The sequence below is a fragment of the Cyprinodon variegatus genome, unplaced genomic scaffold (genome assembly GCF_000732505.1).
Source record: "Cyprinodon variegatus isolate N-32 unplaced genomic scaffold, C_variegatus-1.0 Scaffold578, whole genome shotgun sequence".
Lineage (NCBI taxonomy): Eukaryota > Metazoa > Chordata > Actinopteri > Cyprinodontiformes > Cyprinodontidae > Cyprinodon > Cyprinodon variegatus.
This window is the reverse complement of record NW_015151031.1, coordinates 239,014-253,030: the sequence shown is the minus strand read 5'-3', so window position 1 is coordinate 253,030 and position 14,017 is coordinate 239,014. Positions and strand designations below refer to the sequence as shown.

Below are 14,017 nucleotides of genomic sequence, written 5' to 3'. Positions count from 1 at the left end.
GAATCTATACCTGCACACTTTTTTTATCTTATTATATAATTTTATATTCTTAAGATGTTTTATAACAGCTTTCTGTATAAAACATCTGTGTAGTATGAGAGTAATTGGAGAGTATTGCTGCTCTTGCAGGTGTTAGATGTCTGAATTTAGATCAGGTGAATTTGTGACAGGTGTTTTTTTTTTGGTAAATTTTTTTGCAGTTGATTTTTTTATTTGGTGAAATTTTTTCCTGGTGATTTTTTAATATTAAAAGAATTACATAACTTGTACCACATAAAAATTGAGTGTAATTAATTTGATGTATAAAAAAAATAGCTGTAGTAGCATCCATTTTACTGTCATTTAAGTAGTATGAGAGTAATTGGAGAGTATTGCTGCTCTTGCAGGTGTTAGATGTCTGAATTTAGATCAGGTGAATTTGTGACAGGTGTTTTTTTTTTGGTAAATTTTTTTACAGTTGATTTTTTATTTGGTGAAGTTTTTTGCAGCTGATTTTTTTATTTGGTAATTTTTTTTCCAGGTGATTTTTAAATATTAAAAGAATCACATAACTTGTACCACATAAAAATTGAGTGTAATTAATTTGATGTATAAAAAAATTATCTGTACTAACATCCATTTTACTGTTATTTAAGTAGTATGAGACTAATGGGAGAGTATTGCTGCTCTTGCAAGTGTTAAATGTCTTGTTACTCTTCCCATCACATTACAGCTGAATTTATATCATGTGATTATTTTTTTTTTTGCAGGTTATTTTTAAATAATAAAACAATCCCATAATTTGTATCACATAATAATTCAATGTAATGAATTCGATATCTAAAAATTTAGTGTTTTAAAATTCAGCGTTTTAAAAAAAAGGCTGTTTCCAATGAGACTATTTTACTTCCATATTCAGATATTTATTTCACTTTGAATAACTTTATTCATTAAACCACAATGATATCGTGTCTTTAATGCCTTAACAATAAGAATAGTCTCATACAAAGCATGAAAGGTACAATTGAAACGTCACACTATAGATGACAGGTGTCAAACCAATGAGAAAACCGTTAAAAATATTTTAACCAATCACAATACAGCATATTTCATAGAAGGCGGGACTTAACTGTGCCTCTTGCCGTACCTGGATATAGCATAAAAACAGCCTACAGTTAACTACAGTGCACTGCCAATGAAGCATACAGGATGAATGGGACCGCTTATTCCAACTTTGACAACCAGGAACATGTTCTGAAACTCGGAGAGACATTTGAGAAACACCCTAAAAGTGCCTACCACACCGTCAGATGTAAGTGGCGCTTTGAATCAGTAGGTGACGTCTGCGCCGTTTTCTTTGGCTAAAGAAGTAGCACGCTAGTTAGCCTGAAAGCTAAACATCCGGAGTAAGTTCTCCGCTTGCACGGTTGCTTATAAAAACCTTAATAATTTATTTTGTGATGATGATTGATTTAATTTTGAGAAACGATTACCTTTTTTATGCTTGACTATCATTTAGCCTTAAACAATAGGAAATATACCTCCTAATTAGGTGTCAAACATAAGCTAATGTTAGCAACGCGTTAGGCTACACGCTACCGCCACCTTCTGGTAAAGATATTCAGCTGCATCTTTTAAGACAAATTGTTGTTTTAAAGTAACGTAACCTCACCATCGTCATAAATGCTTTATTGCCACGCATGCAAAACCTTAAATTTTTTATTTTTAACCCACAGATGACTTCAAACCAGCATCCATTGATACATCATGCGAAGGGGAGCTTGAAGTGGGCAAAGGAGAGCAAGTCACTATTACTCTGCCTAATTTAGAGGTCAGAAATTCTTTCAGTCAAGCCCGTGTCTAGAAGTAGGGGAGAAAACATTACATTTATTCACCTTTATTTCTTATAACTTTTTTCCCCTCATAAATATTAAGGACCTTTATATCAGACCTAAATGCAGGAAATCACATTTTTCTGTAATGTCTCTGATCAACCACTTGTAACTGTAGAGTATAACTTTTCTTATTCATTGCTTTATTTTTTTATTTTTCCTCTTTACCTTTAAGGGCTCAAGTGCTCCAGTTACAGTGTTTAAGGGATCTAAGAGGCCTTACATGAAGGAGTGCATCCTTATCGTGAACCATGACACAGGAGAGTACAGGCTAGAAAAACTTAACAGCAATATAGCTGTGAAGAAGACAAGGTGAGTTGAAGTTTTTTGAAGAAGCAGATAATTTTTTTGGTTATACTTTAAGGGATTTATCTGCTTATGGTCTTACATTTGTAAAGCTGTTTTTGTCTGGCTTCATATTTATTTCCAGGGCTGAAGGTAGTAGTAAAATTCACTCTCGCCTGGAGCAACAAACAAGTCGCCTGAGCCAGCAGATGAAGGGAAACAACAATGGTGCTAATAAGTCCTCAACGAGCTCCAAGGGCTCTCCTCCCAAAGAGAAGACTTCTCCAGTATCTCCAATGGATGACATTGAAAGAGGTAACACAGGCCGTTTCTCAATATGTGTGCTTGTGTGTTCTCGTGTGCTTGTGTGTTCTCATGAGCTTGTGTGCTTGTTAAAAGTCATCAGCCTCAGGACTAGTATAGTTCTAATTCACAAGAACACAAGACTGAGAACTGACAAAGTCCCCAGATGTTGTTCTGGCCCCTCCCTATTTACGGAGTATGCATTAGAGCAGAATTGTGCGTTCTTGAGATTGACAGCTGTCCCAGCATGCACTGCGGCAGCAGCAGCTTCCAATGGAGCGCTCACAGAGCTCAGAGTATTAAGCTAAAAGTTGTCTTTTCTGTTGTTGCTGTTCAATAAAAGTAAGTTTTAAGATCATTTGAAGCGAGAACATTATATTTTTAAGCGTCACTATATGGCCCGTTTACCTATTTAATGCTTAATTTAAAAATAAAATTTCCGAAGTTGAGACGACCGTTGCAACCAGCGGACCTCCGAAGCTAACTGCAGCCCGTCTGCAGCAGCCCTCTCTTGGCATAGCCGTGTGTGAAGGACCACTGGCTCTGATTGCGATTTTGTTTTATTTGGAAAAATGTTCATTTGAATTGTGTTTATTTGAATGTGTTTATTATTCCCTCACTAATGAATAAAAGTAATAATTTATTATTATCTAGAGACTATTAATAGCAGGACGTAAAATGCAGCTCGTGACGAGCCGAGCGTGTGGTGACGTCACGAGGATGATTCTGTTCCAATTGACCCAGATTTATGCTGCGTGCTCCCGTTCTCCCCGAGTCCAGACTTTCCCTTTGTTCATCTAAAGAACATACTTGGCGAGGACACAAGTCTGTATTCACGTTCTAGTGAATTAAGAAACGGCCAGAGTGTTGTGCATACAGGTCTTTCACAGGTGTGCAACCGATGATGATTTTGCATGATTTTTTAATCTGTTGAATATTTATTCATTTATTTTTTTCCCATTTAATCAAATATAAAAAGCTGCCTTATAGATTTTTTGTTTTTCTGAGGATAAATTCTGCTCTGAGTTGGTTGTTTTAACCAATGGCATGTTTTAGAGTCTGTTCTCCATTTAATGGTTATTTGATTACTAAGTTAGTTAAAAATTATTTCAGTGATTCAGTTAATCCCCCAAAAATGTTATTGTTTTAAATCTTTAAGAGACATCTCACCCTAAACAATGACTTCTTTGGTTTTTTTTTCCTTATGAACTGTATATTTGGATGTCTTATTGGGCCATTAACATGTACCAGGCCTAATTTTTACAATTAGCTGCACATTTGTTGCAACTCTGCTAATCTATATATGAGCCATCATCTAAAACACTAACACAAACCTGCCTCTCAACTTCCATTCTCATTCTATGAATAGAATGGAAAAGAATGGAATAGAGTAGAAAATCCCTTTATTGTCCCACAATGGGGAAATTCTGGTGTTTACAGCAGCAAATATTATAGAAAAAATGGTCACACAAATATGGACCTTAGAAAAATTTATAAGAATAAAAAAATAGTGAAGAGTTAAACGATAAAAAAAAATAAAATACTGAACTGTAAAGTGTTTTAACTATAACAAATATACAGCTATGGACACTTTTACATTTTTATAATAATGGTCTAATGCTTCAGGAGTCTCAGCACCATTGGTCTTTCTACAGCCATCTTGGATCAAACCACTATAGCTCAGGACAAATGTTAGATTTGGGCCGAAATATGACTGTAATGGGATGAGTTGTGCTCCAGCAAGCTTCTTCAGTAAAGTCTACATTCAGACTTTACTGTGTATGCTTCCTTCATGGATGCTACCCAGGCCTCCACATCTTCTTTCCTTGTAATTATTGTAACCCACTTACAGAATTAATGGCAGAGGCTCGAGTCATGGATCAGCTGAGCAGCAGTGACAGCTCCTCAGACTCAAACAACTCGTCATCTAGCAGCGACGACAGTTCCAGTAGCAGCGACTCAGAAGATGAACGTAATCCCGCCCCGACCAACCCGAGCATGCCTTTGATCAACTCCAGCACTGGTGCAACAAGTCTCCCCCAGGAGAGTGGAGGAGGACTCATCATGAACACACTAAGTAAGTTGCACAGACTACATCAAAAGTGTTTTTTTTTTTTTTTTACTTGGATGGCTTGTTAACGACCAACCCTGTTACTATGATGCAGTAAACAGTGTGGGGGTATGAATGACTCAGACAAGCTAAACATCCCTTTGCTTAAACTGTTTGGATTCTGCCTGATAACATACCACTTAAAATAACTTCTAGGAACACCACAGTAAAATCAGAGCATTGCTTCATCTGCTAACAAGGAGCATACGCTGTTATACGGCTGCTTTGGATTGGATTCTCTAAAACTGAATCAGATTGATTACTGAGAACTTTAAACATCATTTTATAAGCTCGTTGGCAAACTGTTGTGTAAATTCAACCAAAAGTAAATCTGGGTTATATAACAAACCTGCCTGGTGGAAGAATATTGATTTGACATGAACTGGAACTGAACTTCCCCCGAATTGTCTTGGTTCAGGAAGGCTTTAAGTGGTTCAGTCCGAAACCAAAACTCACACTTCCACATCTGCAGTGTTTCTTTTTATTTTGCATAAACTGTCAAATGACTAAAAGCTTTCAATAAAACAATCTGGTTTGATTTGGCCACTGCAGTTATTTTGGAAACATGACAGTACACAAATTGGGGAAAGGTAAATTGGGCAAGAGGTAACGGGCCTTGAATTATGTCACACTGCACCGCCTGTTGCAGTGTATTCTGGGATTTGTTGTATTAGTGAGACTGGTATTGTTCAACGCAAGCAATATAGATAAAGAATCGAATACAATCTTATAGGCTGTGTAAATTAGGCCTCAGCTTTAACATGGGGATCCGATGACATGGTTTTGTTCACTCTTTTCACAAATATGAGGTTAAATTAAATGTTGTAGAGGGCAGAAACCATGAAACGGTATATTTTATTTATTTTTTCGCATATAAATTTCAACAGACAATCCATCTTGATTTGTAAAACACTTAAAAACTGATACCAAAGTGCTAGACAGGCAAAGGGAATTATAATAAAAATCAAAAATGGCTTAAAAAGATATATGATCAACATAAAACCAACCCCTCACTAATGTTAGAGAAAATATAAAAACGTCTGTGTATATAAATGTCTTCTTTATCAGACCATATTGTCCCAAAAGTAAGAAGAAAATTTCTATTTAAAAAAAAATCCTGTCTTAACAAAGCTGACCTTTCAGACACTTGGACAGGTATTGGGCATTGCAGGCTAACAAAGAAGCACAACCCCCATGCCAGAGGGGTGGACACGTTCGTCCGTTTCAATGTGCATGTTTTAAAAACACAAACAAGGTTTTGATGGACTACTGTATTAAACCTGGAAATCAACGCTATTCGTTACATTTTGAATTGAAAAAGCTTCCTGAATGGGAAGCGAAACGTCTTCAAACTTGGAAACAAAGTCCAGTGGATTGTTTTTCATTTTCTTTGTTGGAATGACTATAACCTATATGACTGAGAACCTTCACCATTAGGATGTTGTTTTGTATCCTCATCATGTTCTAATTTCATTGCTCAGCTGTCTGCTGTTTTCTTCAGTTTCAACAACGCAGTTTTTTATTAATATTCTCTTACAAACCTCTGAAGCCTTATAATTATAGCCTTTTTTCCCTTTCACAATTATGCATAAGTACTTTGTCGGTTGCTACATAAAATACCAATGAATAGACTGAGGTTTGTGTTAAAGGGAAAATTTTGACACTAACCTGCACCAACTGAGTCCACAGGTATTTTTGTGGGGTGAAGATAGGGGTGTAAATCACACCCATCATGACGATTCGATTCAGCATTGATTTCCTGACCCAACGATTCGATTATTTTCGATACTCAAGAATACACCACGATACGATATGTTTTTTTTTTTTTTTTACTCCTTATAGGCTAGACAATGTTTCAAATTTGAATCAATGAAAGCTGTAATATCGGTATGCATTTTTTTTTTTGAGAAACAACAAATAACAGAAGTAGAAAAGTTGTACTCCACCTAATCCTATTAAAACCTCATTCACTGAAAAATAATAATGGCCCTGTGTTATATCTTCTGAAAGGCCTTGCATCAAAAAATACTGCACAAAATCAGTGCACTGAGTGTAATGCAATACCTTGGCTCCAGATGTCCCCGCCCCCTCCACAGACGCTCCGCTGCACCTCTCCCAAATTGTAGCTGAGGGCAGACAGTGCCGCAGACAGGAGGCCGGCTTGTTTTGTTTTTATGACTGAAATTGTGGAAAACAACTCCTGAAGTTGGAGCAGCTAGAAGAGCGAGGTGCGCGAGAACGCTGGGACCCTTTTTCCACCTGGATCTCCGCTCTTTTTGGCCCTCATGTCCCTCCGTCGTCAAACTAAACTTGCCCCCACTTCCTAGCACAGACCACTCTTCAATATTGAGCATAAATAAAAAATGTCTGTGTCAAGCTCACTGCAACACACTGCTGTAAGAGTATAACCAGGAAGCGTGGTAGGAGGGCAAAATAGGTTTAGCCCCACCGCAGCACTGGAGGGAGAATTACGCCCAGGAGCAAATGGATAAAAATAGACCGGAGGAAAAAAAATGCATGAATCGATACTCTTGCGGACGTGTCGATGCATCGAATTGTCGGCTGTTGGATCGATGCATCGATACAAAACGATTATTATTTACACCCCTAGGTGAAGAACTGAAACATTTATTTTAATGTTTACGTACAGATTTCCCCTGAACACAAAGTTAACCTGTATTTCCAAATGTGTTTTCCCTCTGCAGAGAACGACCTCCAGCTGAGTGAATCAGGCAGTGAAAGTGACTGAAGAAGACCCATCAGGGAGCCTGTCTGTTTTCTGCCACCAATAAAGTGATTTTTTTTTTTTTTTATTATTATTTTACATATCCACAGCTGTCAGTGATGCTGCTTTCTAACATTTCATCAGACCTTTCTCATGTGAAAGGTCTACATATGTGAAGCCTTATTTTTTAAGTGATTAGGTGCTTTAATAGAAACTAAAAATTAGTTTTGCATTGTTTCACTTAATGCCTATACTAAATAGAGAAAGGAAATACCAAAGACTTAATGTGGGGGGAAAAAACAATTTGTGCAATGATGTGGCTGTCTTTAACCATCTACTGCATATCAGCCTAATGATGTCAACTACCACTGCTGTGCCTTATGTTGTACACCATCTGCTCATTTCAGCGTGTTTTCCATGACTCCATCTGAGTTTAGTTGCAGAGAATATGTTCCTGTTACAGTCAGAAGTAGGATTAACCAGTGAAGTTTTATTAAACTAAAAATATATATATATTAAGAGAAGCTCAAAGGTGGTCCAGTTCTCATTGGAGAGTGAGTGGAAAGAAGGGGAATTTAAATACAGTAAATGAATACTGCACCATAACTCAGTGGACTTAAGTAAGGTCATGTTTTGTAGATTTAAACCTGAAATACTTGAATCTAATTATTTATCTTAATACTTTTCGAAAAGGAATGAGAGGATATTTATGTTGAGTTTATTACCCAAGAAATTTGAAGTGCAGGTTGCAATTATGAAGCAGAGCCAGACAGGTGCTGAAACTACTCCTGAGTGAGTCTTTAAGGCTTAACATTGTCTTTGTTCCTCAGGAAGTTCCTCTAGCCTTCCTCTTTTTTTTTTTTTTTTCTTTCCTTCCTCAAACCCATTAATGGCAGCTGGGTTGACTCCGCGAACAGGATGTTTATTCCCGAGACACTTTGGCATCCAACCATCTGAATACAGTGAGAGGCTGAGGCAGACATTTTTGAGATGAAAAGTCATATGTAAATTTTGCATAAAGATCTTTGTCAAATATTAAAGGATTTTAATTGTTTCTTCTCTTTTTTTTATTTATTTTTTATCTACCACAAACTATAACATTTAAAATGGCTGGTTTAAAACTGCTGTTAAACCCAGCCTATCATGTCTCAGTGTTACCGGCACAGACTGGTAAGAAAGGTGCAATAATGTTTTCTATTACACATTCCACAGGTAAATAAAGAAAAAGTATGGAAATACAGTTAAGAAAGTGTCTTTTAAGGATTTACTTTTAAAGATGGAAAATAAAACTTTAATTTTACCATTTCACTCATCAGTAGTTTGTGCACTACCTTAATGATTCTGCACTTTCAGAAAGTAAAGGCGCTTTTTTACCACTTTTCATTCAGTTGCCATTTTATTTAATTCACCTTTATTTTCATATTTAAAAATAAAGCATAAGACTTGTAAGTCTTCAAAAAGCAAATATAGACAATAAAACCAACCAGAGACATAATCAGGTTTAGATTTTGAAATAAAGCTGATCTAAGGGCCCTATGCATGAAAGCTGGAGTGTAGTTTCAACATCTTGTAGTTCACCATTTATTACCTGTTTGGATCCTAACATTTGGGCTCATTTCACTTTTCATGCTTTTTACTTCAATTTAAAATTTGTCAAAACTTCTATAAAGGAGAATGCAGATATAAAATGAAAATAGGTAATTTTATTGCTGTATGCAGACAAAACAGCTGCACACTGCCACCCAGCTGGCTGCAAAAATGTCCCTATGTTTTTCTGTTAATTAGCATTGTTACAAGAAGGTCTCGAGTTTCAAAGCCCGGTCTGGTGTCTCTCCATGCATGTGTGGGGTTTTCTCCAGGTAATCCTTCTTCCCTTCACACCCCAAGAACTCAGCAGTAAAGTTAAGGTGTCATAATTGCCTCTAGGCAAGAGAGTTAGCATGCATGGCTGGTTGTTATGACAGGAAAAGGAGTGGCGACCCATCCAGTGGGATCACTGCCTCTTAACCACAGCGGCTGCTGGGGATAGATCATTTTAAACAAGGAATGGAAATATTTTTGGTTGATGTAAACACATTTAGACATTTCTTGTTTATATTTTATAATAAAACCGCTATTTACTGGATTGGTCTCCTATCAGCTCATATCTGGTGTGCCATTAAGTAGTGGGGGGTGGGGCTATTTCTATTTAGAAAGGTAAAGGTTTCTAATATAACGTAGTGAAAACATGCTGATCGTTATGATGAAATTATGTATCTGAGGGAGAGTTGGAAGAATTATTTTCCTTAAGAACAGAATAATAGAAAATAAGCCAAGTATATAAAAGCTTTGCACAACACCACATCTGGTATGACAGGAGCTGCCTGCTGTGTAGGACATGCCTCATAAAGCAGTCATAAGTCACAGCGCTTCTGTTTTTAAAGTGTTTTTTGAATTTCAGGGTGTGTCCAGGAGAGAAACTCTGGTAGCTGCTCTTCTCTCCCACTTTCTCACATAACAAACATCAACCATGTGCTCGGCTGGCAAGAAAAAGCAGTTTTAATATTCTTTAAATGATAGAACCTGTAAACACTTATAGAGGTTTAAAGCTACAGTAGAAGGATTTACTAGTTTTTCTGTAGAAAACTTTTTTTTTTTTTGGAACATGCAAGTTATGGAAAGCCCTCTCAAAACAACGGAAAACATTAAATTTGAACGTTTTTTATATATATATATATTTATATATATATATATAGATATCTATATATATATATATATATATTTTTTTTTAAGGGACAGTATGAGTTATTATAGTGTTAACGTAGCCCTCACAAAGCTGAATAAGTCTCATGAAACAACATATTTTCATTTCTGCACTGATGAGGATTTTATATTAACTTCTATTTATTTTTAGCAATTCTATTTTTTCCAACACATATTTTAACCCCTATAACTTGATCTGAGCTCAGCTAAAACTGCAGCTCCAACCAAAATCCACCAATATTAGGATTAATTTCTTCTTTGATTACAGTAAACCCCTCCCATTGGTTTTGGTTTTTGTCCTACTTCTTATCATGGGAACAGGGGCGGAGCTAGAGAGGGGCAGAGGGGTCCCTGCCCCTTTATTTTCAACCTTCTCGGAAGGACTGCATTGTTAATGCACTGGCTGAGATTGGGAAACAAATGAAAGATTGAAAGATGCGCTCCATGTTTACTTCCCTAAACACAGAGGACGCTTGCTTGTGATGTCATTGCGTCCTCTACTGCGCATGCGGGACACTTAAGTTGTGTGAATGCAGCTCACACAGATCGTATACGGGTCAAACATATTTGGAATTGTGAACGACCACGGAACACAATCAGATTTCACAAAAAAAACAGAATTGAGCATTAAGGCCTGCGTGTGAATGTAACATTAGTTACTATTTTTTAAACAGAAACTAATAATCATCATGGTCCATGTCATAAAGGAAATGATGAGATATTGACCGTAAACTGTTAATCAATATTTAATAGTTGTAATAAGTGAGAGGAAGTATAGAAATTTTTTAAAATATGTAACTAATGTTGCACCAACAATTCTGTACTTGTGTAAAACTTTCTTTTTCTTCTGTTTTCAAGATATTCACTCAGCTATTTATAAATATATTCACATGGTGATGTTCTCTAATTTGTGTTTTTAGACTTTTATTGTAGTTATATTGTTTATGAATGGAAAATTACATACACAAATCCTATCCTCTGTGTAACTAACATGTGACCTACTTAAATTTATAGTGGGGGATGTTTTTTTCCCGTGTGGATCATCTGAATAAGTGGTCCTCCTAATTGTCAATCATTCTGGTGATATGCTGAAGTCTTTTGGAAAGTAGGCTTGTCTGAGTGATGCAAACAGCAACTTTTAAACAGAGCATGCACGAGGAGACATGGGCTCTTGCACGCGTTTAATAGGTGTTCCCTCTCAGGAGCGGGTACAGGGTTGTACATGTGCATTTTTTTTTAAAGTGGAGAGGGCGGGTCTTTTCAAAAATTTGCAAAACTACTCCACTATATCTTTAAAGTCGTAGGGAAACGACCATTCCAACCGTTGCATTTCTGAATTCTCCCAAGTGGTGCATGACTTTACACGAGTGAATAAAGTGAACGTGATTGGTCATTTATCAAGAGGGTGGGGTTGTTGTGGCAGAAGGTTTTAAAACAGGATTTTTTTTTTTTACTTCTCAAAACCCACCATTTTAAAGCGTTTACAGATAATAACTCAGAATGCATGAAAATGACACTGGTAAAATGTCAACCAATATAGACATGTTAGACATCGTTGGAAAGCTTAGATTCTCTACAATTCAACCACCAATTTCATTTTATGGACATAGTGAGCACCAAAGCACAATTATAGCAGATATAGCAGCATGTCAAAATGTACCATGACAAAGCAGCCACAACAAGCATGTCTTTATAACTGCTGTTCAAAAAGCACTTATTATTTTCCAGAATAAAAAAAAATGACTTTGAGTGTTGATTTAACGGATGCAGCTTGGGTGTTTTACTCACCCAGGTTTCATGTATATATTCAGAGACTAGAAGGTGTTAGCTTTCAAATAATGTGTCACATGTAATTTGGGCTTACAGTTGCTAAGTTATTTGCTTTTCCATTTGGGTATGCAAAATAGGCGAGAATTTTCCAAAATGAGGTGGATATTAAGAGGTTAAATAAAGATTTTCTAAATTTTGGGACAATATGGTCTGATAAAGAGTGCATTTATATACATTTTAGGCCAGAATGATTTGACATTTAAATATGATTTCCCTATGCAACAGCGTAACGACACAACAATAGGCCCGTGAACAACATTATCTGGGTGGGCCCCATATGAAGTACAGCATCCACTCAGCAGTTAACATGGCGTGCAACTATTACAGGAGTTCATGTCTGGAGCAAAATGTTATTTTTCTTGGACTGTATGTTATGTTGGTAGCCAGCTGCAGGATAGTTCCCTAAAGCTCTCTCATACTGGTCGCTCTCTTCAATGCTGTTCCTGCATTTATGCGATGGAGGACCAGCAGGGTCTGCAACAGTTTAATCCCCACTGCTTAAAGCTGTTAAACTACTGAAAACTAATCAAGTCACAAATCAGTACTCTGCATCACACCGTAAACATCATAATTGCACTACATGGCAAATTCCTAAATCCCGTTAATGAAATATAATTCAACTTGGTGTTCTACTGAATTTTGCACCACATTTATTTATTTATTTTTGCACTGCTCTGAACCTTCCACATCAATTCCTTTTGCACCATGTCTCTCCTACACTGTTTACATTCTGATCACTTCTGCACTTTATTAATGGAAATGTTCATTTCACTGCTAAGCTGCTGTCCAAAAGCTGTATGTATTGAAATTTCATTTTTTATATACTCTGTATATAAAATGACAATAAAGTTTGTTTAAGTCTAAGTTGAGGCTACAGCGATCTTGGGTCAATAAACTGAATCAGACATGGTTTCTCACCCCAACTCTTCAGGTAACGTGTTTTACAAAGAAATATTTCATATCTATAGTCAGATTAAAACACACATTTTCATCCAAGTATTCAATACTTTTCCAGAGTCCGATTTGTAGAGTTTCCAGTCCTTTGTGTTCACCTTAGAATATAAAATACTAAAGCTCAAGTTTAATTTTGGGGCCATATCTAATCTGCAAAGGGAGGACAATGAAAATAAGGAAAGCAGAAAACAAAGGGAAATGGTAAGGGAGATGCAAGAAAGGAGAGGATATGACTTTAAGAATATTTATGTCTCTAAAGCCACCTGAGACAGTTTTGGCCCCCCTCCACCACTGACAAAAAAAGAGAAAGAAATCTAGCTCCGCCTCTGCATGAGACAGCAATGAATATGAATAAAAAATAAGTAAATAAATAAATAATTTTTAGTGAACCTGCTGCATCTTTCTATTTCTTGTTGTCTGCATGGATGAGATCATCCCCTCTACAGGTGCATGCATGAATGTGCAGCAAACAGCAAACGTCTCTCTGCAGAGAGCTGTCAAAGTCCACAGAGCTGAACTGCAAACAAGGAGCCATTATTTACAGCCGCCCCATCCCACAGACACACAGAGGCGGACTGAGCTACGGGGCTACTGCAGCTTTGCTTCTTCTCACCGCGGATAACTCTACGCCATAATGTTGAGGAAACCTGTGGTGAACATCTGTCTGCAGCTGGGCCGCCGCAGACATGAGGGGCTCTTGGGGGCCGCGGCGGGGCTGCATGGGGCCCCCCAGCGAAGGCAGACCTCCACGGCCAGCGGCGGCACCGTGATGGGCGTCAGCAAGCAGAAAACAATAGATGACCTGGGCGGACCGAGCTTCGCCACCACTTTATACTGGCTCTTTGTGAAGGGCTACTTTCAAACAACGCAGCAAATGCAGGCAAGTCCCCACGCTGAAGTTGGCCTCCGATTTGAACTTGACTGCGCTAAACTAGGTCAGCGCTAAATGTGAATCTAAAACATGATCCACACCTAAACCGGATCATTCTTACACCCGTTTTAGATTCTGTGAGAAATTATATTATTAATGATAAAAATAATCTAAAAGATCCGTTTAAAATGTTGGCTTCCTATGAAGTTTGACAGGTCTAGATCAACTAGATCTATACCAGTTACAAGTTTTTATAGCCTGTGGAAACTCTTTGAAAACTCTGATACAAAAGTCAAGGTTTCCGTAAACATATATAGTATTAATAG

General features: G+C 37.2%; 2 protein-coding genes across 2 annotated transcripts in view; both read left to right on the top strand.

The window, feature by feature from the left end:
• The first annotated feature begins 1,131 nt into the window (after nucleotides 1-1,131).
• On the top strand, nucleotides 1,132-8,348 carry eaf2 (ELL associated factor 2). Its single transcript, XM_015392203.1, has 6 exons — nucleotides 1,132-1,291; nucleotides 1,716-1,810; nucleotides 2,047-2,183; nucleotides 2,302-2,471; nucleotides 4,312-4,536; nucleotides 7,275-8,348. Exons 1-6 carry the CDS (start codon nucleotides 1,189-1,191, stop codon nucleotides 7,316-7,318), a joined length of 774 nt encoding a protein of 257 aa, XP_015247689.1. The 5' UTR covers nucleotides 1,132-1,188; the 3' UTR covers nucleotides 7,319-8,348.
• Nucleotides 8,349-13,320: 4,972 nt separating this feature from the next.
• Nucleotides 13,321-14,017, top strand: part of LOC107095844 (cytochrome P450 27C1) — a 23,724-nt gene continuing 23,027 nt past the window's right edge. The window contains exon 1 of the mRNA XM_015392200.1: nucleotides 13,321-13,700. Coding sequence (XP_015247686.1) covers nucleotides 13,455-13,700 — 246 coding nt within the window. The 5' untranslated portion in view covers nucleotides 13,321-13,454. The remainder of the gene's footprint in view (nucleotides 13,701-14,017) is intronic.